This window comes from Falco punctatus, assembly GCF_963210335.1.
Source record: "Falco punctatus genome assembly, chromosome: 4".
In the NCBI taxonomy this organism is placed as follows: Eukaryota; Metazoa; Chordata; class Aves; order Falconiformes; family Falconidae; genus Falco; species Falco punctatus.
Window position 1 is genome coordinate 1,269,123 of NC_137583.1, and position 25,279 is coordinate 1,294,401.

At 51.3% G+C, this 25,279-nt stretch overlaps 2 protein-coding genes across 8 annotated transcripts in view; both read right to left on the minus strand.

The window, feature by feature from the left end:
• The window catches only part of LOC308063894 (semaphorin-3D-like), a 28,837-nt gene extending 25,041 nt beyond the window's left edge, over positions 1 to 3,796 (minus strand). For 2 of the 4 annotated variants that reach the window (XM_080387506.1, XM_080387503.1), the window contains exon 1: positions 97 to 236. Coding sequence is in view for 2 of the 4 variants with exons in the window: in XM_080387501.1 (XP_080243627.1) it covers positions 97 to 265 (169 nt within the window). In the remaining 2 variants the exon portion in view is untranslated. Of the gene's footprint in view, positions 1 to 96 lie in introns of all 4 variants that reach the window. The other 2 variants (XM_080387501.1, XM_080387502.1) reach the window with 2 other exon arrangements.
• Positions 3,797 to 7,860: 4,064 nt separating this feature from the next.
• Positions 7,861 to 25,279, minus strand: part of RBM6 (RNA binding motif protein 6) — a 58,845-nt gene continuing 41,426 nt past the window's right edge. The window contains exons 7-23 of one of the 4 annotated variants that reach the window (XM_080387489.1): positions 24,263 to 24,337; positions 22,561 to 22,621; positions 21,389 to 21,457; positions 20,005 to 20,256; positions 19,334 to 19,494; positions 18,508 to 18,605; positions 17,985 to 18,027; positions 17,325 to 17,385; positions 16,314 to 16,405; positions 15,478 to 15,630; positions 14,342 to 14,431; positions 13,467 to 13,556; positions 12,573 to 12,842; positions 11,920 to 11,994; positions 11,229 to 11,326; positions 9,865 to 9,976; positions 7,861 to 8,143 (exon numbers count right to left, since the gene is read on the minus strand). In XM_080387489.1, coding sequence (XP_080243615.1) covers positions 8,018 to 8,143; positions 9,865 to 9,976; positions 11,229 to 11,326; positions 11,920 to 11,994; positions 12,573 to 12,842; positions 13,467 to 13,556; positions 14,342 to 14,431; positions 15,478 to 15,630; positions 16,314 to 16,405; positions 17,325 to 17,385; positions 17,985 to 18,027; positions 18,508 to 18,605; positions 19,334 to 19,494; positions 20,005 to 20,256; positions 21,389 to 21,457; positions 22,561 to 22,621; positions 24,263 to 24,337 — 1,926 coding nt within the window. In that variant the 3' untranslated portion in view covers positions 7,861 to 8,017. Of the gene's footprint in view, positions 8,144 to 9,864; positions 9,977 to 11,228; positions 11,327 to 11,919; positions 11,995 to 12,572; positions 12,843 to 13,466; positions 13,557 to 14,341; positions 14,432 to 15,477; positions 15,631 to 16,313; positions 16,406 to 17,324; positions 17,386 to 17,984; positions 18,028 to 18,501; positions 18,606 to 19,333; positions 19,495 to 20,004; positions 20,257 to 21,388; positions 21,458 to 22,560; positions 22,622 to 24,262; positions 24,338 to 25,279 lie in introns of all 4 variants that reach the window. The other 3 variants (XM_080387488.1, XM_080387490.1, XM_080387491.1) reach the window with 3 other exon arrangements.

Sequence of the window (25,279 nt, forward strand, 5' to 3'; positions counted from 1 at the left end):
AGCGGGGCCGGGGCCCTCCTGCCGGCTCTCCGCGGCGGGGGAGGCTGCCCGGCCCGGCCCTCGTGGGAACCGCAACCCCATTTCTCCGCTACTCACCGAGCCCAGGAGCCCGCGGGGTCTCCGCGGTGCTGCGCCCACCCCTGCCAGCCCAGCAGCCTCCAGCGCCTTGTCCCCGGCAGCCCCGAGGCACCCGGAGCCGGGGGCAGGCGGGAGGAGCCGGGGGCAGCCGGGAGGAGCCGGGGGGCAGCCCGGGACAGCCCTTCATCCAGAAGCCAGCCCCGGCTGCCGGCGAGCCCCCGGGCCGCGGCCGCCTGCCGGCCCCGCTGCGCAGCCATTGCCCCCTAGCGGTGCCGCCGTCCGCACCGGCTCCGCACCGGCTCCTCGCCGGGGCCGCACCGGGGCCGCGCTGAGCCCACACCGGGTCCGCCCCGAGCCGGCACCGGGTCCGCACCGGGCCCGCCCCGGGCCCGCCGGCCACTGGCCCTCCCGCCGCGGCAGCCGGGCGGCCCCGGGATGCGCCGCTCGCGCTTTCCCCGCGCGCTGGGAAGCCGGGATGCAGCGGGCGAGCGGGCACCGTCCTCGCTGCTGCCGCGGGGGGAGGCTCCGGCCGGGAGAGAGATGCTGCGGGAAGGGAAATCTGGAGGGTTCGGGTGCGGTGGCTGTGCACCGCAGCCGGAGCAGGCCTGCACCGCCAAGGACCAGCCTATGGACCACGTACATCTACAAGGGATTTTTGCTCCGGACAAGCCCTGGGCTGATGCTGTAGCCTGAACGCCCATCAGCTGGGGAGCGAGGTGCGTTCCTGGAGCACATCTGGTTTCATCTGAAAGGAACCCAGCTGCCGCTCTCCCAAGCCTGAGCTCTCCAGGATGCAATCCAAAGCACAGCAAAGGGGAACGTAGGGAGATCGGTTTCAAAAGTGCACCCCAGAGCCAAACTAACCTGCCAGAGCAGGCACACCCCAGCAGGGCTTCGGAGAAAAGGGACGTCACAGTCTAACTGCCCAGTGCCGAGAGCTGCCTGGCCCCTCTCCAGAGCCCCAGCAATAGGAGGGACCCAAGGGAGCTGCCTCAGATCCCAGTGGGGCTAGGGAGGGTGCCAGGGCCCTGGTGGCACTAACTGGCCTCAGGTGAGCCCCTGCCCACCCATCTGCTGGCCATTGGGCTGGGGGCTCCATTTAAGGCCAGGCCTGGGCAGCGAGTGCTCTCCCAGGTGTGCTGCGGGTCCAGGCTGCTCTCCTGGATGGACCTGGGACCAGCGTTACAGGCAGCTTTGTCACCAGCTTGCAAGTGGCGCCTGTCACTGCCACCACACTGGCCCTGCCCAGGGGGTCTGCACTCTGGTGAGCGAGGGTACTGCCTGCGCTGGGGCCACCCTGCTCTTGCTGTCCCTCCTTGATGGGAATCCAAACCACCCCAACACAGGCACTCCAGCTCCTCAGCCCAATCCTCTTCCTCCCTCTGGATCAAGCCTGGCATGATGCAGTGTGGAATCACACGTATGTGGGCAGATAGGCACAGGAGCAGGAGCTGCTCACTCAGGCTGTCTGCAGCAGGGCTGTCTGTAAGGCTGGAGGCAGCTCCAGGGGGTGAGCTTCAAGCTGTTAACCAGCTCTCTGCTATTTCTGGACCAGCCCATCCTTCCATTGTGTGGGGTGGGGGACTCTGTCCCCTGAGGGTGTCATGCTCTCATTCCCCAGCTTCCCTGCAGCACATCCAAGGAGGTGCACTCTAACAGCTGGATGGGACTGGCCTCCTCCAGGCTGCAAATGGGCTGAGCAACACATGCATGGAGCAGAACCCTGCTCCTGGAGGGGATGAGAAGTGCTTGCGGTGGCACAGTGTACGGCTTGGTTGGCCATTGTGTTCTGATCCGCTTCAGCTTCCCAAGGACAGGACCAGGCCCGTCTGCCATGGTGGAAGAAGCAGACGCTGGATACTTGCCAGCACAATCATGGCAAGCTCTAGAGCCCTGCTCCACGACTGGAAATGCTATAGAATCATACTATGGTTTGGGTTGGAAGGGACCTTTAAAGGTCACCTAGTCCAACTCCCCCTGCAGTGAGCAGGGACATCTTCAACTGGATCAGGTTGCTCAAAGCCCTGTTCCAGTCTGAGCCTGAATGTTTCCAGGGATGGGACACCTACCACCTTTCTGGGCAACATGGGCCAGTGTTTCACCACCCTCATTGTAAAAAATTTCCTTCCTATATCTAGTCTGAATCTCCCCTCTTTTAGTTCAAAACCATTGCCCCTGGTCCTATCAACTGCTTCTGTATTTTTCTTCTGCTGGGAGTAACCAGCACAACTTATTCCCCTTCCAGCAGCGCATGGCCCTCCCCAAGGGCGGAGGGAAGCAGCAGAGTGAGTTGGTGGACAATGTCATGCCCAGGGTGGTCTGCAGCACGCATCGGGGGATGCACTGCAGCAGCAGGACCCTGCACACGGGGTGGTTATTGCAGAAGGTGCGTGTCCTCTCGGCTGCCCGTTGCTGTAGGGAAGTTTTTTCCCATGGTGTTAGTTCCCTGGGCCAGCACTATTTTACCCGTGGTCATGCTGTGGGTCAGCATGGTGACATCTTGTCCCATTCAACCCTTCCCCACACACACCCCAGCGGCAGTTTGACCAAACCAATACCCTCTTCTAAAGGTGCTGGCAAAAAAATTCCATTTAGAATTTGGACAAGGGCTCATGTCGGTGCTCGTCTCTGCTATTCCAGTCATTACGCGACTTACTCTAGTGTCATTCATCTTCCTCTGAATCTGTGTGCTACTGGATGGAAGCCTGTGAAACTGCAGTTTCACAAAGGTTATACTTGTTGACATTTGAAAGCATAATGCCACCCCCCCAGCCCCTGCCCCCTCAGCACAAGGAATAAAGAATGTTTTTTCTTGTATGTGTATGGATAAATACAGAATAACCTACATAAAAATGGGGGCATGATTTGAGCAACAACCTCCTCTGAACATTGAACTCTTGCTCTTCTTGTCTTAAAACACTGAATGAGTAAAACTGCTCGTGATACTTGTCTGGTATATTCCTATATCTAACTTAGAGGTACCTACACATTTTTCTTACTCTTTCATTTCAAACAAAGAGAAGACCTATGTATTTTTTTGGAACAACATAAAAACCAGCCAACTGCAATGTTAACTCCTAAGGATTTTACCAGTAGAACTGTAGCCCACTCGTGCCTGTTGATGATTTGCCCGAGTGCCAAGTCCAGCCGTACTGGTACGAGTGTGCAACGTCCCTGGTGTCCCGCAGTGGCTGCACTTGTGATATCAGGCGAGAAATCCTCAGAGGCTGGGTTTTGAGTTTACTTGCAGCTGAGTGGTAGAAACCCAGTTTGTGGGGCATCAGGTTTTGCCTCTGTGTTTGAGCAAAACAGGGAGGTTAATGCCACCATTGGAGTGGGTGTGCCTGGGCGGTGGAGATGTGATATTTTTCTATGCCAAACTGTGTAAAAGAATTTCAGAGAGGGTCCAGATGGATCTGCCAGGTCAAGAAGATGTGGCCAGCTCTGGTCTCAGTCTCTGCACTACCCCAGCAACGCATTTTGCCCTTCCAGGTCCACGCTGCAGGTGAGCAGGTACCTCACCCTGTGCCAGCCCTTAGGCTGGCTTTTTGGGGCACATTCACATGCTCCAGCCAGAGCTGCAAAGAGCAGCTGTGCAGAAGGAGCAGTCATGAGCTACTGCCTTCATGGACCCCCTTGGTGCCATGCTGTGGAGGGAAGCAGCCCCATGGTGTATATTCTCTGCAGAGCATTTGCTGCTGCGGGCTCGCTCTGCTCCCTGCAGCCCATGCCCCCCCTTTGCTGTGGGGTCTCCGAGGGGAGCTGAGCAGGAACCACACATTAGCAAAAGGCTGCATCACTTCTGCTCTTTGGAATAAAATCTGGGGAGAGCCACAACTGAGGTAGAGCAGTACTTGTTTTATTCAACCCACAGAAGGAAAGTCCCACTCCCACCTTGCAGCAGGACAGATTGCCTCTATCTTTCCTTGGCCGTGCTGGAGCGGAGAGGGGCAGCGCTCAGCCCCATCCTGCCTCCAGCCACGCTTCTTCCCTCCTTGGAGCATGTTACTGCTGCGGAGGGAAGCACGTTCTCTGGATTCTCTCTCTCCTTCCCCTTTACAAATGCCTCCCTCATCCCACCTTCCTGTTTTCTTCTTTTTAGAAAGCACAGCTCCAGCTCTTTACATCAATATGTTCCACTTATAAGGTCCTGAATCACTGCTGTATCTACCAATATGAATAAATACTGCAAATCAAAGACTATCTACTTACTTTACATTGGGAAAGGAGGAAAAAGCCACTCTCACTCCAGAGACTCCCAGATGTCCACAGCAGCCTCCTGCACTGCCCTTTGTGGCTGATGGAGCTGAGAGATGGTCCTCCCTTGGGCAGGGGTCCAAGCAGAAGTGCCCTGCCTATGCCTCCCATCCTCCAAACAGGGCTTCACTTCCCCTGTGGGGCCCCCAAACCGGCCAATATGAAGCCCAGGGCTGCTGTTACCTGTTCCTAAAAACATCCCTGTGCCGAGCACAGCCTGGTACCAGTGCCACCAGCAGCAGTGTCCTTCCTTACCCGTACAGGCCATCCTTTTAAGCCCCTTGTTCTGCTTTTTCTTCCCGGGCTTCCTTGCACGCACGCTTCCATTCACATCAGCCTTAGTACTGGTTACAGCTTGCCCTGTTCCTCCTCCTGTGAACAACATCATCATGCCCCAACACAGGTCTTATCTTGTGATCTGTTCCAATACTCTTACTGGGACCTTCCAAACAATAAAAACAAGTTGTAATCTCTGGTCATATCCATCACCACAGGATGGCATGCAAGGCAACATGCTGAACACAGCAACAGCACTAGCACAGTTGGGAATAATCTTTGAAATACAAACACAATAATTATACGATATAAAGGTAGTTGCAATACAGCTGTGGCTTTAGGTGACCATCTTCTAAAAAATAATCAAGATGTTAAAACCACTGTGTCAATGATAAATAGTCAGGGTTTCTACATCACCACCTGTGCTGCTGTTTTCCTATGAGAATATGACATCTTCTGGCTTGGTGCTTCTTTTTAATGCTTTTAGCTTCTCACTCTATTTATCTGTTCCAGTTCAACCACCTCATTTCAGTCACCTCATCCCAACCTCAGTGGAGGGCTCCTCCACATTCCCTAATCCTGGATATCCCCTGGCTGATGCACAACATGGGCAGACATCATGCCTATGTATATGTTTACATACACACATACCTTCATGGGAATACATAGAGGCACTCACTGGGTTATCTTGGGAAGCAGAATTAACAGGAATTAAGCTAACATCAAATGCAGGGATTACTTTGATTTTCCATGGGCTGGTACTGGGATACTCTCTTCAGTCCAGGTGAATGGCATTTTCAAGCCACACACAGCACATCCCCTTGAAATCCCGCACTTCTGTGAGTAACGCGGTACTGTTCCAGCATCCAAAGGCACAAGAAAAAATCCTGATCTCCCATAATCATTTACTATGGTCCTCAAAATAACAGAAGCCAATAAATCAAGTATTTCTATGATTAATATAACTAATGGGAGGTAGATCTACCTCCATGGAGAGAAAAAGGATTTCTCTTGGTTGGAGATGGATGCATCCTACAATTAGATTTTTTAAATTAATTTTTTCCCCTCTTTTCACTGCAGCCTGTTCCTGCTCCTCTCTTGTTCGTGACTTGAGCCCTACAAGGAGAAGCGCTGTGTTGCCTCTCCTTTCACATATGCACATCACGCTGACTACAAGCAAGCGAGCACGGAGCTAAGCCAAGGAACATACATTATTTAGTGAGGTCCATCTGTCCACAGGAAGCTGCTCTTATCTGTTTTATCATCTGTTTTATTATCTTCTAATTAATTACGTATCATCAGCTGTTAACAGGTTTTCAGTAAGATGGATGTACCCACTCTGTAATGAATAAAATCAGCTCAAGAGCTCCTGCAGTTGGTAGCTGAGAGGCTCCCTCCTATTTTGTTTGGGAGTGACACCCTGTGGGTGCCCATTTTCAGCACACCCAGGTGCCCGGTACACCCGGGTGCAGGACAGCCTGAGCGGCAGCTACTGCTCCGCTCCCAAATTCCCCACTTCCCTCCAGTGCTGCCGAAAATGATGCCCCGTCAGGGTCCCGCTTCTTTCCGCTTTGTGCGTGAATGACGTCCGGACTTGAGAGCACCAGCTTGCTCCTGCAGACCTCGTGCCACCTCACTGCTCCCTTTTCTGCTCATCTGCTTACTGCTCATCCCCAGGAGCCCGTCGCCTTCCCCATCCCTCCCCTGTGTGCCTGGGACTCCCACAAAGACCGAAGCCCCGGCTTGTTTGGAGATCACGAGGAAGAGCCCGAATGGCTGCTGAGCTTTAAGATTTTGCATTAGTCGCTCAGGATCTGGTTTGCAGTAATTCTTCACAATTTCCACTCTTAACAGAGCGACTGGGGTCCTGTGGCTGAGGGTCACCACCCACACGGCCATTAAAAGCACCATTATGGCCATTGCCCAGACCCTCCCAACTACAGACCCAGACAAGCTGCTCCTGGCTGCTGGTTGCACCAGCGTCTTTGTTGTAACACCCCAGCAGGGAGTGACCCCTGAACACCTGAGCGCGCGCTACAGCCGATTTCTTGGGCAGCTCCTCTGCCCTGCTTTGCACAGGAGACCCCAGACCCGACATGGAGGGGCTCTCTGGCAGGAGGGGGCTGGTACAGACCCTTTCTAAACAATGGGACTTGCCTTGGGCGCACGTTTCCCCCCCTCACAGCCATGTACTCACCAGCACTGCAACCGTTGTCCCCTCCTCCCCCTCTGCTCGGTGCAGCACCAAGGACCAGGGTGCCAGTGAGCCAGTTCCCCCCACTTCTCTAGGGCTGCTTGTGTTGGAGACAAGGAAACACAGCTTGGACACTTCTTCTGGTGCCTTTAGAAGTTGTCAGCGGTTGCAGGTGGCCCTTCACCTCCAAGTCCTGCTGTCTGCAGCTTCCATGGCTCCTGTTTTCCCTCCTTGGGGATACCTGGAGGTGATGTCGAGACCTGCTCTCTGCCTGGGCGAGTAGGAAAGCAGCGGTGGGTGCCAGCCGCCCAGCTCGGCCCATCGGGCACCAGATCCTCTCCCACTGGCCACCACTATCATCTTCCTTATCCGTACAGGCCACACTCAGCTTTGTCACCCATGGCCCCTGCTGTGCTCACACACCCCCCTTCACCGAGATTCAGCCCAACCGCCTGTTACACACCCCCGCAGGAGCTGCCTCCACAGCTCCCCAGGCTGCACGAGCAGCACTTGCTCAAAATGGCTTTTCCTCTGACGCACACAGCTCCTGCCACCCCGGACCAGGATGGCTATGTCCCCATGAGGGTGCCCAACACACTGCCACCAGATCCCATGCTCTTGGCGGAGGAAGGGGAGGGCTCTGCCCTGCTTGGGAAGCTCAGATAACACCCAGCATTGGTTAGACCCCTTTAGCCATTAAGCTTTTGCTACTAATTGAACCGAGTTGTCCTTGCTAATAGCCAGGATGAACCCACACACACACACACATCACTCCTGCTCCCGAATTCCTTCCAGGCCCTGGGGCTGTCCCTGGCTCCCAGCTCACATCCTGATCAATGAGTACACCGCACCAGGGGCATCTGTTCCTGAGATGGCAGGGATCATACTGCAGGACAGCGGCACTGCTGGCAGGGCCACCGAGTGACCAAACCTGTCCCGGCCCCACTGACATGCCTGCAACGCCCAGGGACCTCATAAGCAGAGAACGAAACACAGTGGGAATCTTCCAAAGCATCACCTGCTTTTAAAACATAGCATTTTAGGCAAGAGACAAGCACTGACAAATTTTTAGTTTTATTAAAAAAATTCTAGCAGCAAAACCTGTAACAATTCAAAAAAAAACCCCCAAAACAACCAAACCCCCAAAAGAACAGGACACAGAGAGAAACAGACATAGACGGAGAGAGACAGGCTTGGGATTTTCTCCACCATTCACTCAAGTTCCTTATAGCGGGCAAACATGACTCTCCTGACGGCGTCGCGGTAGGTCTCGTTGGACTGCCTCTTGGTGGGCTTCCCTTGGGCCCCCAGGCCAGGGCCCTTCTTCCGATTTTCTGCCTGAAAATGGATACGGCTTATGTTAGTGATTTCTCCTCTTCACTGGCTGCCCATAAAGAAAAAGCTTCCCCACGGCTGCTTCAGGATAGCCTACTGCTCCCATGTGGATCCAGGACAGCAGGAACAGCAAGTGTGCCGTGTTCCTCCAAAAGCTGTTTGAGAGAAACTGCTGGCCCTTTGTGGGCCACAAAACCACCGCCAGCAAATGCCCGGCGAGAATCAACCCACGGGGCTCGGCTGCGGAGAACAACGTGAGCATACGGCAGGGTGGGAGTGGGCAGCCAAAACAGGCAGCGCTGGCAGACGAGAGGCAGCCGTGTGCGAGCGAGGATCGCAACGGAGCAAAGGGAACTACCAGCAGAGCTGGGCTCTCGGGGAGCTGTTTGCAGTTAGCCTGCATTTGCACAAGCTCAGCTGTTTTCTCCTCTAATAAGAGTTCCCATGGGCTCTGGTAGCTCACTTTGAATTTCAACCAGGTTTTAACGACTGGCTTTTGCAGGCAGCATCTGAATTATTCAGTAATACCTGCCCAGAGTTAGCCCAGGAGAGCAGGCCTGAGGCTGAAAGTCTCTCTCACTTTTAAGTCTGACTTGTGTGAATACCAGAGATGTCATAAATTTGGCCGACAGATCAAAGTCCTGTGGGGCTGAAGTGGGCACATGGCTTCGCCCAGCATGACTTGGAAGTGAAAAGAAAGCACACCTCTAAGGGTCTTTTGGGAGGCCTTTATGGGAATTGTACGAGGGCTGCGCTGTGCAATCAGCTCCCCCATCCAACCCAGGGAGCCCTGATCAGAGGTCAGACCTCCCAGAGCGCATCGCTGGAGCTGGCTCTGACAAATCTCATTTTATGACCACAGGAAACTCTCCCTGAGCAATGTGCAACAGCTGGGGCCAGTTTCTGCTGCCTGTGCTGAAGAGGGAATCTTGCCTTGTGTGTGTGGGCTCAAGCAAACACACGTCACCAAGCCTCAAGTACTTGCCTTTTTAATGATACACTCGACCGCAAGCTGACGGCAGGAGGCAGCCAGGTGACAAACCTGCCACTGCAAGCGACAGCATCCCCGAGGGGGCATGGTGCTGCTCATGTGCCCCTGGGCAAGGCAGAGCGGTGCCTGCCCCAGGCCGCTTGTCAGATAAACCCTCTGCAGCGAGAGCCCAGCCTGCCCCAGGAGGGAGGATCTACCCAGCCCTGCCCACCCCGGGGCCCTTTGTTGATGGGGACTCTGCTCCTCATCAGAGGATGTACTTTGGTATTACCTTCCTAAGGCCAGAGTCCAGCACCACAGTGAGAGCCGCACAAGCGCTAAGCAGAGCAGACAAACAGTATCACATGCCTTTGGCTTTGCTCGCATCTCCCCAGAGGAGCTTCACCTTCTCCCCCAGCTCATGTGGCTACAGAGCACTGAGCTGCTGACCGGCTCAAACCCCAGCCTGGGTACCTGGCTTCAAGCAGCCATTAATCAGATGTTCACACCCTCCCTGCTCACTGTTACTCTATTTTCAACACCTCCAGATCCATATCAATTCTAACCTCTTTCTACTGCCAACATACTTGCAGCCCCTCCCAGCCTGCACAGTTAATCAGTGCACACACATTATTCCATCGAGTGGTAGTGGAGTCTTGCACCCTGACTCTTGTTCCATCTGGGATCTCCCTCCAGCTGCCTTGGCAGAATTACCAGCTGCAGGACAGGGATATGTTTTGAAAGGAAGACTCACCTCCATTGGTGATGTTGTGCCCTGCTGGCTGTGGCCAAAGCCTTTCTTCCACCCCGTGGACTGAAACATTCGGTTCCCTTTGTTGTTACTATCGATCCTTGGGTCATAGTCACTGCAAAAGACGCAGAATCAACTGTCCAGTCTTACGATGTTTTGAACACATGCCAGGGATTTTTAGCTCTGCTAACAGCACCGTTATCAACACTACAGCCTCTCCTGAGGGATACCCAAGTTGCTTGCAAGAAGCACAGTGTCCAAGGAAACCAGCATGGTGGATTCTGTGTGCAGGGCTCAGACACCTTTGACTGCACAACTTCTTGTCCCACCTCAGAGGAAAATACACCAGGGCACAGGAAATGAGCTCAGGCTCCAAAATATTTACAGTACAAGCAAGCCAGGGGCGTTCTGTGCTTGCATTTCTTAATCCAAGTTTTAGCAATAGCCAGAAAGTGAAGTCTAATCCCTGCTGCTCTGTTAGATCTTTCTTTTCTCCCAGTGCTGTGGTCACTGAGCTCAACAGGTGTAGTGTTGATTTGGACACCCCTTCTCCCACCTGGTCATTACTCATCCAAGACCATTAAACAAAACCCATCGTTTTGAAAATCACTCGGCACAAAAATAGCTTCCTTCAGGCAAGTTCTGTTTTCTGGCTGCTGCTGACACTGCACGCAAACTGCTTTGGTTTATCCACAGCTATTCCAGGACAAGAGGGAAGAGAAGATGTGGATTTTTAAACTGCAAGACACAGAGGAAAGGTCTCCTTCTGAGGTGCTGTACCAGAAGGAAACAGGCACATAACCAGTTTTGTCTTCAACACACGCCTAGCAGTTCCTCAGCCCACTGGAACATGCGAGCTCACAGCAGGTAGACCTTTCAAGAGCTCTGCACAGCATGCACTTTCTTCCTCCACCTACTCTGAATGTGGTGGAAACAGCTCCTAGCGTTCCTCTGAGTCAGTGGAACAGATGAAACACAGCTTTGCTCTTTCTTTCAATGGCTAAATGCCAAGACAGGACAGCAAGTGCCTTAACGATGAGGTGGATGGGAATAGGCTGCATTCTGCTCCCTGCACCTGGCCAGGCACACTCAGTCCCCTCACCTCACTCCTCCAGCACCAGGCAGCTTGTCTCTGCTTTCCCCTAAACACTCATTTCCACCCCTGGCTTTCTGCCCTCTCCGAGATGTCCTGCAGCACAACAGGCTCAATACTTCAGGGAACTCTACCCACAAGAATTACAGTCTGTCTGGCTGTTACTCTTGCAGACCTACCCCCCCAGCCGATGCCTGGCCTCGGCAGGCCAGCAACACACACAGCATCCCAGCATCAGCAGCCCCGGAGAGATCTAACTGAGAGCAGCCATTACCTCTCTGAGTCCCGGTCGTATCTGAGCCGTTTCCTCTCTGGTGAATCCATCTGCTGGAATCTCTCTCTCCGGTCATTTCCTTTGTCTTTATGTCTCCCCTTCATAACACAAAGAACAAAGTAAGTGCAAGAGCTACGAAGGGTTCAACACTCCAAAGACGACTGCTCTGCAGCCAGGTCTCATCCTCAGCTGGCTGGAAATCTGTCTTGGGGAGCCACAAACACTGAATGCTTCTGGGACCCACAATCCACTTGTTCTGTCCTGATGGCATCTGTTGGGCTGACCCAGACCTGTGGTTGCCGCCTTCCAGCTATGGCACCAGGAGCAGCCCTGCTACCTTCTGAACAATGGAGAGTTACAGCTCTCCCATTCCAGGCCAGGCAGCAGCAGCTCACACACTGCCTCAGTTTTAGATTAAAATTTCCGTCCCACTTATCCCAGAGCCCAACACTGGCTCACAGGACAACAGAACCACACTCAGGCCCCTCTGGGAGGAGGAAGACCTGCTCTTAGAAGTCACAGCATTATCTACCGGTCCAAATGCGGTGTGCCTGCAGTTCAGTCTGACTCTTTGGGAGGCGTTTGATGCTCAGGCTGCAGACACAGGTGCGTAAATGGAGAATCTGCCTGGGACCAACATACTTCTAGTGCAAACCCACCAACAGAAGCTTGCCCGCCACTGCAGACCCACCTCACGCTCTCTTTTCTCTAAATACGCCAGCTCCTGTTCAGATCGTTTGATCTTCATATGTATCTCCAGGTTTTGCTGGAAGGAGGAAAACAGAATCCAGTGTCAGCAGAGGATACAAGCTGTCAGTCATTTGCTCCATCTGTATGCAGTACAGGTAAAGCAGCATGCTCTCGCACCTCCGCTATACCAGGTGCAGCAGCTTCTCCTGCAGACCAGACTACCTGCTCCCCCACAGAGGCCAGCAGCCCTTCCTCCCCACAGTAAGGAAGGCAACCAGACCTACTTTAACACGCATGCAATTTGGCCCTCCTAGAAGCAAGAGCCCAAAGGCAGCACAGAACATGGGGAGGCATGTGCTAAGTTCTTACTGCTGTCACACTCATGTGTGCCAGCACCCCACTCTCCCCAAGCTTTAGCTATCGCGCTGCAGCTTAAAAAGTCACACCTTGATGTTATAGCACTCCCGTGGCAGGAACAAGCAGCTCACACAATGCTTTGAACAGAGCTTTGATGGGAACTTTGCCCGCTACTGTGTCAAATCCAGCACAGCTCTTCCCACCCAACCGTTGCATTTTCCTCTGCACATCACAAAGCTGTTGAGCCAAAGGCAGCTTGCAGCACACACAGCCTCCTGGCCACCAGCTCCCTCATACCTTGTGCAGGTTGGAAAGCTGCTGGTGCTTGATGAGAACTTCCTTGTTGGGAAACTGCCTCCTGCACAGCAAGCAGGCCAGCTTGTTCCAGTCGGTCAGCTTGTCATCGCTGGCCTTGGCCTTCCTCAGCTGCTCCTCGCGTTGTGCTGGTGGGTGGGGAGGTGGCAGCCACTGAGCCTGTGACTGCTCCTCTTCTTCCTCCTCCTCTTCATTGTCGCTGTCTCCTCCATACTCTCCCAGAAGTCCTATCAGGGGGTTCACCACCTTGGGCTGAGGGATGTGGCAGAAAAGTGTGACAATTTGTAGCATCAAGCCTGCCCGCCGTGAGGGGCTCTGCTTCCCCAACCAATCTCCCCATGACTTCTGTCTCCATTCTAGCCCAAGAGCCAGAGAGCAGCATCCCAGCAGCACAGGCAGGGAAGAGAAAGAAACCAGCTGGCCAGCATTTACACACCAGAGGTAGAAGCCCTTCTGTCCTCTGGACAGGCTGTACATTGGTGCTGGGCTTTCCCAACCTGCCACACACCTAAGCAGAAGCAGCTGACCAAAGCAGCAGCTATTTGGCAGAGAGTTGCTGTCAGTCACTTCCTCTAGCAATGGAGATCAGTAAGGTCTGGCCTTCCTCAGTCCAGGAAGAGTCTTCTACCTGAGGACTGCTTGAGTGAGGAGACCCTGCTTAAATGCTGGTATTAAATTTCTCCAGGCTAGAAGCCCACAAACAGGCTCAGAGTTATAAAACAAACTACCTTTGCCATTCCATCTCCAATGTTCCCTCCCCTGGCATGGGAAACTGGCACCTGTCACTCAGGGTCACAGCCAGGCTTTGGTGAGCCTCTCGAGTCCTGTACCCAGGCTCAAACAAGGCAAAACCCCCAGTCCTATGGAGCCACTTACCAGGGCTGCACTCTCATCCTTTTTCACAGAGGGAGGTAATGGCTTTTTAAAGACATCTTCTGCAGAAAACTTCTCCTCTCCAGTCTCATTCTGAAACAGTCAACATCACGTGTTAAGAGCGCCATAGCACAGACTCAGTGTGCGCAACAGCTAAGCACCCATCTAAACAGGCTTCCAAGGACACCAGGCAGTTGGCAGAAATGAGGTGGTACTTTTGGTGGAAGACATTCCCATTCTGGGGAATCCATAGTTCTCCTGGAGCTATGCCCTTGGTTTCAGGGACAGCTGCAGCAGTTGACCATGCTGCCCTGGCCTGCCCACTCTCACTCTCTGCTGGACTGTGATGCGAACAGTGGCCCCAGCTGTGCCTCAAACCAGCGAGGGAGCTGGGGCAGGCCCAGGTCACATTTGGACACCTCTGTGTGTGCATAAAGGATGTGGAGACCAGATGCAAAGCCACCCCCACAGCCAGCCAGCATAGGAGCAGAGAAACTCGCCACTCCAGGAAGAGTTACAGTCCTGCTTGCCTGTGAGAGATGAGACAAAGCACAAGTACTACAGCTAGGGAGGAGAAAGGACAACAGCAGTTTTCTCTGACGTGTCTGTAGCACAACACATGGCCAGGCTCAACCAGCACAGTGGTGTTGTCAGGATCTTCCTTATATTGGACAGAGAACACCAGAGACTGCAGTCACCCAGCACTGCAACAGGATGGGCCTGTGACGCTCACTTGTACGCCCAGCAGCACAAAGACTAGGCTGCAGTGATGCTTCATATCTACATGCTTTACACAGGACTGAAGCCCTGGACACGCTCTGATTTGGCCGTTCATTAGCTACTTGACTGAGGAAGACAAGTGCTACGCAACATCGTACCAGGCCTGCACTCTCGTCCTTTTTCATAGAGGGAGGCAATGGCTTTTTGAAGACATCTTCTGCAAAGAACCTCTCCTCTCCAGGCTCATTCTGAAAAACCCAAGATTAGACATTAGGCCATCAGCATCACAGGGGTCAGAGAGTGCACACAGCAGCCAGGAAGCCACTTCTGAGCATCCATGGAAAACAGGTAGCTGGGAAAAATTACAGGATTTTCACTGGAGATGCTCTCACCCTCCATTCAGAGAAGACCATGTTTCTCCTAGGTCAGTGCCCTTGAAAGCAGGCATGCTCCATACCAGATGAGACTCCATGGCAGGCTTGCTACCAGCCTCGGGGACAATTACACCCCTCAGGTTCCAGCTGCCCAGGACTGGCCATGCCACAGAGCATAGCCAGACCAACAGGCAAGGAGGAAAGCAAAGTTTCTGCACTCGTGTCTAAATCACTTCTACCAACTCTCCTGGCATTCCTCGGGCCCAGTCGGTACCACAGCACCGGGCTGTGCCCAAACACCCATGCTCAAACATCACTATTGGCAGCTACTCCCAACCAGCTGCTCCTCACACTGGGGATACAGTGTTTGCTCACTGGGAGCAGCACTGAAGGGCACTGCCCCAGGACTGGGGCTGTACAGGATGTATCTGCATTTGATCTCAGTTCACCTTTGCAGTCCATCTGCACCACCTGCCTCATCTTCCTGCCTGTCTGTGATATTTGGAGGGGGCAGGCACTGCAGTTACAGGAGAGATCTCCGGTTCTTATCTAACTTGGTATGTTTAAACATCTCTGCTACTTTTTTGTTGGCTCTGTCACAATAGCTGGGTGCTTTCAGCAGTGTGAGTGAAATGCATGCCTCAGTTACCTAGATGTTTCTGAATCCTTTACCATAAGGAAGGGATGAGAAGCCCTGACAATGTCCCCAAGCACAGGGGACCTGAAAAATCTCAGGAACTTAGTCCCACCTGGCTGAACAACCCCATGTTCCTGGCATGCTGCTGACCCCATGTATTTCATTGTTTTCTCTTGCTGTCCCTCCCTTTTTGACGTCTCTATAAATTGCTACTTTCTAACCTCTCTTACCTCAGCATCCTGGCCTCAGATCTCTGATCATTCCGATGCCTGGAGGGATTTACCTTAGCAGAAGTACTTTTCCCTTTCTCCTTTTTGTCCCTGTTGTCCCTGTTGTGTGGGTCCTTCCTTTCATTTGTCCGTTCCTGGCTCCCGTGCCGCCGCCTTCTGCTTTCTGTAGGTGACGAGCAGGCTTCTCGGTCTATCGTGACTTCCCTCTGAAAGAGGCATTTGGAACAGACTCAGCCAAACCCCTGCAAATCTTCTTATTTGGCTTATTGTCCTTACTGGGCCGGGAAAGCCAGCACAGTAAGAAGGGACTGCAGAGCCTCAGACAGCTGAGGGCAACGGCTTCAGAACTCTGATGGGGCAGAAGACAGTCTACTACAGCCAGGTCATCAGAGCACTACCCTGCTCACTCAGAACACGGACACTTCCAGTATCACAAAAACAAGGTGACAGTCCCAGAGAACCTCTGCTGATGGCTCTTTTTTGGCATCCTTGTAACTATTGTGGGCTGGAGTCAGGGAGCAGAGAGACCACATCTTTTAATACAGCCGCATATCACATGACTTCAGTAAAATCTAGCAAAGATGCTCTGCCCATAAGTTTACTCGATGAAGAGACCAAAAACCCTCCACAGGCAGGGCTTCAGAAGCCAAAGAACAGTAGCTGGTTCAACACACAACTAATGGGTTCCTAGTCTCTCATTAAGCTGATATTTTGGAACATGTATCCCTTTTATACAGGTCTGAGGCAGAGGACTGAGTAAGAGAAACAAGGCCACCTCTGTACTGTCCTATGTTAGTCCATCTTCAGGATCCAGCTAAAAAAATCTCCCCCAGAGAAGGGCAGTTTGCAAGAATGTGCTGTGTGTAAAGTTTTCTTCCCATACACTCACCTGAGTCCTGGGGTCATAATATGTCCCAGCTATGGGATCATAGTAATTCCCAGTTTCAGGATCATAAATGTATGTGGACACATCTGATGGAGCTGAACAGAGAGACAAGAGTTAACACCACAAACTTCCAAAGGCAGAGCTTGCCTTTTACAAAGACAAAAGCATGAGTAAACGGTGAAAGGATCAAGAGTGGGAAAGAAGCATTTTTCTTTCCTGGCAAGAGAGGTATGAGTACCCTCACATCACTTGACCTACATCTTTTTTTCTTTAAGGAGTAAGAAGGGAGATAGGTTTTCACAATTCTTCTGTTTTAGGACTCTGCCAAAACTTCCACATCAAAACACACTTACAGGGGCTGTGCTGACATCACTAGACCACAACACTTGATGGCACAAAGACACGAAATTCAGTAATTTCCCTAAGGAAGGGCTAATGAGTACCAGGCTCTGTGTCCACCCACCCCTGTTAACAAGGAGGATCTGTGCTCTTTCAAACAGTCTCCTGTTTAAAGTGATGACACTCCCCACATCCCTTCTGCCCACGGGTGCATGAAAGCTCCCGACCACAAACCGTTTTTACAGGAACAGCCAAAGGCCTTCAGGGCAGGCCCATAATGCAGGAATGCTCCTCATTTCCAAAGACAGAGCTCACCGACACTACATCTAGTAAAACAATCCAGAGCATTCTTCCAGCTACTGGCACTGCTGCATAAAGTGTATTTTCTCCTGTCTCATCTAGTAATTGTCAGGCTGATTTTATCCCATCAGTTTACCACAACAAGGGAAAGCACACAGCAAGTTTCCTTTATCTGCCTGTAGTTTTGCACAGTAAGAGCAGTGAGAAACACATCATCAGATAGGAAAATATGACTAAACAAAGTTGGCAAAGAAACTCAGAAGTGGGTGTAGCAAACAAACCTACTCTTAGCCTTTAAAAATATTTTGGGGCTGATTTCTGCATGTCAGTGCCCTTTTAAGGAAGAAACCTCTCCACGGTAGGAGCTTAACTTACACTGTGCTCTGGTGCGTCTCTGTGATTCGCCGCCCCTCCTGTCTCTCATGCCCCTTCTGCCCTGGAAAAGCAAACACCACAAACAGATCAGAGACTCTTTGACAAACATCATATTGCTTCTTCTCCTCCCTCTCACAGGCCTAAAGTTCAGGAAAACAGCTCGCTTAGCTATGCTAAATAGAGCACAAGCACATACAACTTTTCGTCTACAGAGCAATGGACAGTGTTGCAAAGCACAAGACCTCTGTAGCCTCCGTGAATCTTTAAACGAGGTGCTTGTCGCAATCCATATCGAAGCCTCCAGCCCATTCACTCCGGAAAGAGCCCTGTAGTCTAGTAACAAGCACTAGAGAAGAGACATTCACTCTGGGAACTGAGCTCAGTCATCAATTAAGTCACTCTGTAAAAGCATGGTACGGAATAATCCAGCCCAGAACTCCCCCAGGCAGCGCCACACTCTGACTTATGCTTCTGTGCGCGTTATAAACACAGTGCTAGGGGCAGAGCAGCACCGAAGAGCACATGTGAGCATTGTCAACCCATCTTCAAACACGCTGAACTTCCAGCAGCCCAAAGGGAAAGAGCCTCACAAAGTCAGGCCTATAACCCCCAGCGCTCCCTCCCTTTCCCACAGCCTGCAGGGAAGCTGTGCAGACCTACCGGGCCATAGTAGGAATTGTCACCGTGCTCCCCATAGTCATTCCTGTTGAGATAAAGGTTGCAGGTTGATGTCAATGTGGCTTCACATTACCCTCAGCATATTCAAAGTGAGTACATAAAGGCAGAAAGACGATCTTTGTTGAATTGTGTCCACCCCAGTAAAGAGACTTTGTAGATCACTGTCTCCACAAGAGTTATGACCACGCTCTCTGCTATGTCTGCAAAGATTAATCTCTCCAACTGCTTTTTAAAAAGCTGAACTCATTAATTCCCTCATAATGGGATTTGATGCCTGGACAACAAAAAAAAGAAGCAGCCACGCAATATGATGATTAATCCCATACTGCTCAGTCACTGAAGCTTCTTCTAGCTCTGATGCTTCACCTCTCCAACACCTTTTTTAGATTGTAGGAACATCTGTGCTAATTCACGTGCCAACCTTTAAGTACCCAGCCTGAAAACACAGCTCTAGTGTCACAGCACATCACACAGAGGACAACTCTACTGTTTCATCTACCTATACCTTCTCCTCCCTGTAGCAAGGTTCACTTCCACTGTACGTCCATCAATGCAGATAGGGGGATCCAGATTCTGCAGTATCTTAAGTAATCTCAGTGCCTCCTGTAAAAGGAAAGGAGAATTTCACATCCATGAGAAGGAAACATAAGCCTGTTTCCCAAATCCAGTCTGCCTGACAGGAAGGCTTTGTGCTTACACGATGACCATAGGAGGATGGGAAACACAACACTTTTGTCTAAATATTAGTGAAAAGTATTTAGGATGCAACGAAAAGGATAAATACATTGTTAGGTTCTCTGCTTGTCCTATGACTGTTCTCAGCAGCTAGCTAGGGACTGTATGTTCTATGGCTGCTAGACAATGCAGCACCGTGCCTGCTGTTGCCCCAAAGAGTTATTTGAGCACCCTCTGGACCATTGCCAAAGCACAGTTATGGAGTCTGGGAGTCACTCAGAACCAGAAAATGTGAACCTTCCAACATGGGACTATCTGTTAATTAAGATTCTTGCCTTCTGCAGACAGAAACCATTGAATTCAAGTTCCCTGCAAACAAAGCATCTGTGCAAGAGGTGTTCAAGTTTAGGGGGGTCTGCAAAGAAACTTACTGAAGCAAGAAACTCACTCAGCATCACAGCTTGTAACAAGAGATAATCGTTGGCTCCTAAAGCCAGAGAGCAACAGCTCTATCAGATATTCCCTGTAACTAGCCAGACAAGCAGAAGACAGGACTCACTCGAGGACAGCTGCCTCACAAGTACAGCTGTAGTTTCTCTACTTTTACGACTATAGATACCAACAGGGGGAGCATGTGAAAGCAGGAAACTACTTACAGCATGTGAATCCAGTTCAATGAAGCCATAGGTCTGCCCCATCCGTCCAGCCTTGTTCTTCATGATGCGCACACTGGATGTGGAGAGACGCACGTATGGGGCTAGGAGCCCCACAATCACTTCTGGTGGGGTGAATCGAGTAATACGCTTCAGCATAATTGCTGTGAAGCACAATGAGGGATGTGACCAGGAAATAAAAAATAGTAAAAAAAGATAATTCAGGTCTAAGCTTATTGTGACAGCACAGGTAAAACTAAATCCACTCAAAGCAACCCCATGGCTTCTTGCAGTTGAGTCTGGAAGCCGCTGCTTTTTTTTTCTTCACTTCGCAAGGTGCTCAGAGTATACCACCACCAACTGCTGACCCTTCCTTCCCAGAAAAGAGAGCAGAAAGCAGACCCCTCCTCAGAGGAACTCATCCCAGAGTAACTTCTGGACAAAGAGACTTCTGCTGCTGTGCTAAGTTAATGGCACCATCCTGAAGCCAGCTTGCCCTGAATTAATTTTCCTAAAGGCAATTTTGCCAGTGCCTTTGCGGCTGGACAGCCCACAATTACTTGATGCCATGGATTTGCACAACATAGATATTTTAGTGAAATGCTGCCCTTTCTGCAGATGGCCTCATGGAGTGCAAGCAAGAGGAACCCAAAACTGGGCCCTGTACCACTCACTTCTGCTTCCTCCACCATCCTGTGGTGTGGCTTCCTCTGCTTCTCTCTGAGAGGGCAGCTCCTGGGGCCGATCCACATCCCTTCTCTTCTCTTGTGAGGGCCGCCGCTCTCTACCTTCATCTCTCTTCCTTGGCTCCTGTTCCCGGGGCTGACACTCCTGCTGTGGAGCAGGAACCGAGGGCTGGAGAGGCTGCTTTGGAGATCCTGGTTGTCCTGATAACTCTTGCTCAGGTTTTTCAAGCTTTGTCTCTGCTATTAGAGAGGAGAAATGGACCAGTTCCACATAGAGTGTTTCAGCATGTATTCTTCTCTTATTTTCTGGCCACTGCAGCAGCACTCCTTATAAAGGCTAATGCCTTATAAATCTCTTATAAAGGCTATGCCTTTTGTATATGCCCTGTCAATGCTCTGCAGAAACAAGGTGTGTAAAGGACAAGCTAGATACTGCTCATCCTTTCATTGCCTTGTCTCATGTTGGGCTCCTTTACTTGACCTCTGCTGTCAGAGACAAGAGGCTTTTTGGCCGCCTTTTAGGATTGGCTCTTCTCTGGGCAAACATGCATCAGGGATGGGTTTGGATATGTTCCTCCCACGCCCAGGACAATACATGGCAGTGAAACCCTTACTACGCCTGATGTATTCTTGAACACTCATATAACTGAGTAAGATCAACGAGTAACTGTCACCTTATCACTATGCTAGAGGAAAACTGGGTTCAGACCTCTAGGATCACTGAGTGAAATGCATCATAATACAATCACTGATTTTATTAGGTGCCTACTTACCGCAGATGAGTAAGATACTATGTGGAAACACCCTGCCCCTCAGCCCACCTATGCAATACAGAGAAGATAAAACCCCATCAAGTTTCTGTGCTTGAAGGCCTCTGAAGCATCTGGCTTTACTTCAAAAGATATCCCTACCTGAGCTTCTAAAGCTGTTGGAAAGGGAAGCCAAAGCTGCAGGGCTGCAAAGTCAGACATTACCAGCCCTGCACCTGCTCCCGAAGCCTCTTCCCACAGAGAAGAAATGAGAGTGCAAAACTTGGCACAGTGAAGCTTCTCTTTAATGTTCCCTAGAGCACCTCCCCACTCTCTTTCTGCTTGGGCAGTGGGCAGCATGGCAGAACATATGACAATTTTGCATGCAAACATTGAGAAAGCTGCACACTGACTTGTCTGGCTGTCAGCACAGTTCGTGTTGGACAGGCCGGTCCTAATTTGTCTGCAGCTTGCAGCACGCAGAGTTTTGGCTACGCTCCATGAGCAGAACCTCATGTAAAATTTGCATAGGAAACCAGTCTGCACATACAGCTGCGAAAACTGCCCATGAAATCACACAGACATGAGCGCAACCCCAGGGATGGGGAAAGCAATTCTCTTACTGAATTCTTGCTCAGCTGATGCATCCTCCCCCTCAGAACCACCTCTGGACTCTGGGCCTGCTCTGCTCCCTGTAAGAGAGACATATAAAAGTCCTTTTCAAGACTATCAGTCACAGAGCACACAAAAACTCACGCAAAACTGCAGTAACGACTGTATATGCCTAGAGAGTTGTTTTGTTTCACCCAGCAACTAAAGGACTGTCATAGAGAGGTTACCTTATTACACGTTTTCACAATCAACAAAAGCAGATGAGTAAGAAGTGTGCACCATAATCTGTCTTCACAGCATCTTAAAGGCTCTGTTTAATTTGCTCCTCAGCAGTTTTATTAACAACCCATAGTTGTGTTGGGCCAGCTACATGAATTTTGCCTTCATAATGCTGATGGAGGAGCCACAGTGCAAGAAAAGCACAACCATGGGGACAGTACTTCAGAAAATAGAGTTCTGTATCAGCAGTTCTTTTAATGCCCTTCTGCCTGGGGTATGCAGGTAAGAAATGCAAAACATTAGAAGTTGCTCAAAGATACAGAGTCAAAGGTTATAAAGTGCCTGGAATACCTGCTTGTCCCAAAGAAATCACTTCCTCAAGGGAGCATGTTTTGGCTCTCATGCCCTCCCATCCCAAAAAGCAGAAGGGCTAGTGGGGTGAGGAGAAGCTCTTGGAGGAGCAGAACTCCTTTCCATGCACTTTTTACAGTCAGCAAGGTGAGTTCAGCCATTCAAATCCTGTATTCACCTTTAATCTGAGAGCCTCAGAAGAAAAGCACTAAAAACATACGCTGCATCTCCCAGGGAAGGTAGGTTGAGGGGAAGCCATCTCACCTATGGCCAGCAGTACCAGCTCACAGTCCTGGAGGACACACAACCTATAACTGCGGAGGAAGGACACTGCCACAGCAATGGGATGGAAAGGCTATGTGCAGAAAGACACCTCTCCACCTCGCCTCACGAGAACAGACAAGCTGGTAGCAACATATCTGCATGTAACATCTTTAGCGTGTAGAGGGAGAAGGGTCTAAATGAAGCAAAACTAATCATCCTCCTACATCCTCCACACAGTGCTCAGCTAGTCCACCAAGACGGATGCCACAGGGAAGTCAGAAAAGAAACTTACTTGTCAGGGCAGATGAAACTTTTAATTGACCAAGCACAGGGGACCAGACATACTCACCATCTCTTGGGAGCTTGCAATAGGAGCAGGAAGATCTGTAGCCCACAGTACACACCTTACACTGCAATGGAAGATGGACAGCATGAGGAAGTCATGTTTTGAAGGCGGTGGGTACAACCTGCTTCAGAATGCCAGACTCTGCAGCGCTCTCAGAAAGCAAGTAACAGCCATGGAAAAGCTACAGTGAGAGTTTGAGGGACAGGATGGGTAATGGCAGCAGGAGACCTGGCTGGAATGGAAGGGAAATGCTCATATGGCTCACAACTGGAGTTCCCTTGGGAACAGGACTTACACACAACTTCTGAGCACAGATTTGTTCACACCATGGAGGCGGTTCACTAGCCCTTGAGATGGGACCCTTCCCCTTCTCAAGTGACACTGGACGGAAAAGCTACACGCTAGGTACCATACTGCTAGCCACTATGTTGTTTCAAAGGATCCAAAGTTACATTTGTAGTGTCTGATCTCAACTCACTGCTACAGCAGTGACAAAGTCCCTATCTGAGCTAAACTGTAGATACTGATACAATTTGCTGCACAGGGAGAGTAGTGAAGAGGTGTCTACTAACCAAGAGGTAGAGCTGTACAGGCTTGGATGGTTATCCCACCCCAAACCACTGTGGAAAGAGCCAAGTGCCCTGTCTTCACAGCTCTCTCCGAACACAGCATTCCTAACTTCCTCTTCAAGCTCTTTGTAAATGCATTGTTTCTCTTTCACAGCATTTTTTTCCCCTCTAACTGAAGGCCTGCAAATGCTCCGGGGCACAAGGAAGCTCTTTCAGGCCATGCTTACCCACAGCAACAGCAGGGACACACACTCCAGCTACTTCTCATTGCACTGAGAGCTGTTGTGAAACCACTGCCTGAAACTTCTGTCTCTACTTGATCTCTGGAGCGTTACAAGCACGGACAAGGTGCCAAGCAATGGCTCTGCTGGCAGCTGAAGTGCATCCGATTAGCCTGGATGAGGGTCTTTGTAGCCCAGTGTGATCCAATGGTCAAGCTGGGAGTCTAACTAGAACTGACCCCTTCCTACCCTACTGCAACCTCCTGGTCTGCAGTCAGTGGGAATGCAGGCAACAACCCTGCCCTTTGCTCCCTGCAGTCCTCCCCAGCCAAAAGCACCTGCTCTGGGAGAACTGCGAGAAGGGCACGGGAACAAAACCAACCTTTGGGCGACGGTGCCTCCCCAGAAATGGGCCACTTCCAGTCTGTACTAACTGCTGCCTGGACTTGGGACTCACTTCCATGTTTCCTTCCCTGCTGCACTTACTACATTCAAATCTAGATCACAGGTTCCTGTGTGAGACAGAGGAGTGGGTTGCACTGTTACGCCAGTGAAAGTTCTGATTACTGGGACAATGGAGACCCTTGTGGTTACACACGTGGACCAGAAGGAAAGCCTGTTCCATTCCGGTTGGCAGAATCACTGACTCGTGTTGCGTTTTAAGGAGGAAGGATCCACATGCTATTTTCCCCACATATTAAAAGGGAACCACTGCATAGGGATGAAACTGGTCTGTGTGTAGAACACTGGCTACCTGCACCACTCATAGGTGCTACGAAAAACCACAGAAGTTTAGAAGAGGCAAGAGCTTCAGGACAGGTATTAAGCCACTGAGCAAATACCTAACACTCCTCTGCTGCCACTGCCATGAGAGCCAGCAGGGGAAGCACAACACAGCTCGGATCGCATACTTACACGTTTGCAGCGCCAAAACTCTGGGCACGGAGTGTACTCAAGGGTCACTTCTTTGCCACCAATCGAAAGAGTTCCCTGTTGAGACAAGGGGGTAAATGAATGTGCCCAGCACACGCAGACTACTCAGAGGCAAAGAAAGGGGTTAAAGCTCTGGTTCCTAAAGGTTTCTCAAGTGAAACAGGGTGAAGGGGGGAGAAAGTCCCCCAGTTCAGTTAGCTGGAGCTTTGCCATGGAAGTGGAAGGGAAACTGCCTGTGCTCTGCTCTAGCATGGGGCTAGAAAGCTGTGTGTTAGCTCCAGAGGAACATGGCAGAAGAGGTTTTGCCACCTCCCAGGAAGAGGAGAGACAGAGTAACCAGAGCACGGGAGGGAAATGCTTTAACCTGCTTTTGTCCATGTGCTGGAAAGGGGCAGCTGGACAGCCTCCTTCACACCAGTCACCACCAGCTGGCCTCATGGCAGCTACTTGAGGCGGAATACAAGGAAAAATGCCACTGAGGTGAGAGAATTTTCATGCTTGGGTTAGTCTTCATGTCACTCACAAAACCCTGTCTTTCCTTCAGAGAAGCATGCCAGCACGTGCCAAGGCCGCTGCTCTGCAGCCAGTCCTTGGCGGGGCTGGCCCCGAGCACCTGTGCAGCAGTGGCAGAGGAGCTCCACTGCCTACAAAGACACACTGCTTTCAGCTCCACATGTGACACTTTGGAGAGATGTCAGGAGCCCAACTCCACAAGCTTTGCTGAAATGCAGATGATTTAAGGGTGAAACGAAGTCATACGTGCAAGTCCCCCAGCTCCTGCCTGGAGCAGCCCATAAAAGCAGTGAGCAGCAAGGATTCCTGCTGGCTCTCATCTGCCGTGGACAACAGACCATGCCTGTGCATGCAGGATGCAGGCTGAGCCACAAATGCATGGACCCGTGCGACATGTCATGTCACTGGAGGCACCGCCAGACCACACAGTCTCTATTTCCCAACACCACAGTATGAGACTTGGTGTCAATAACGAGAGTCAGTTCC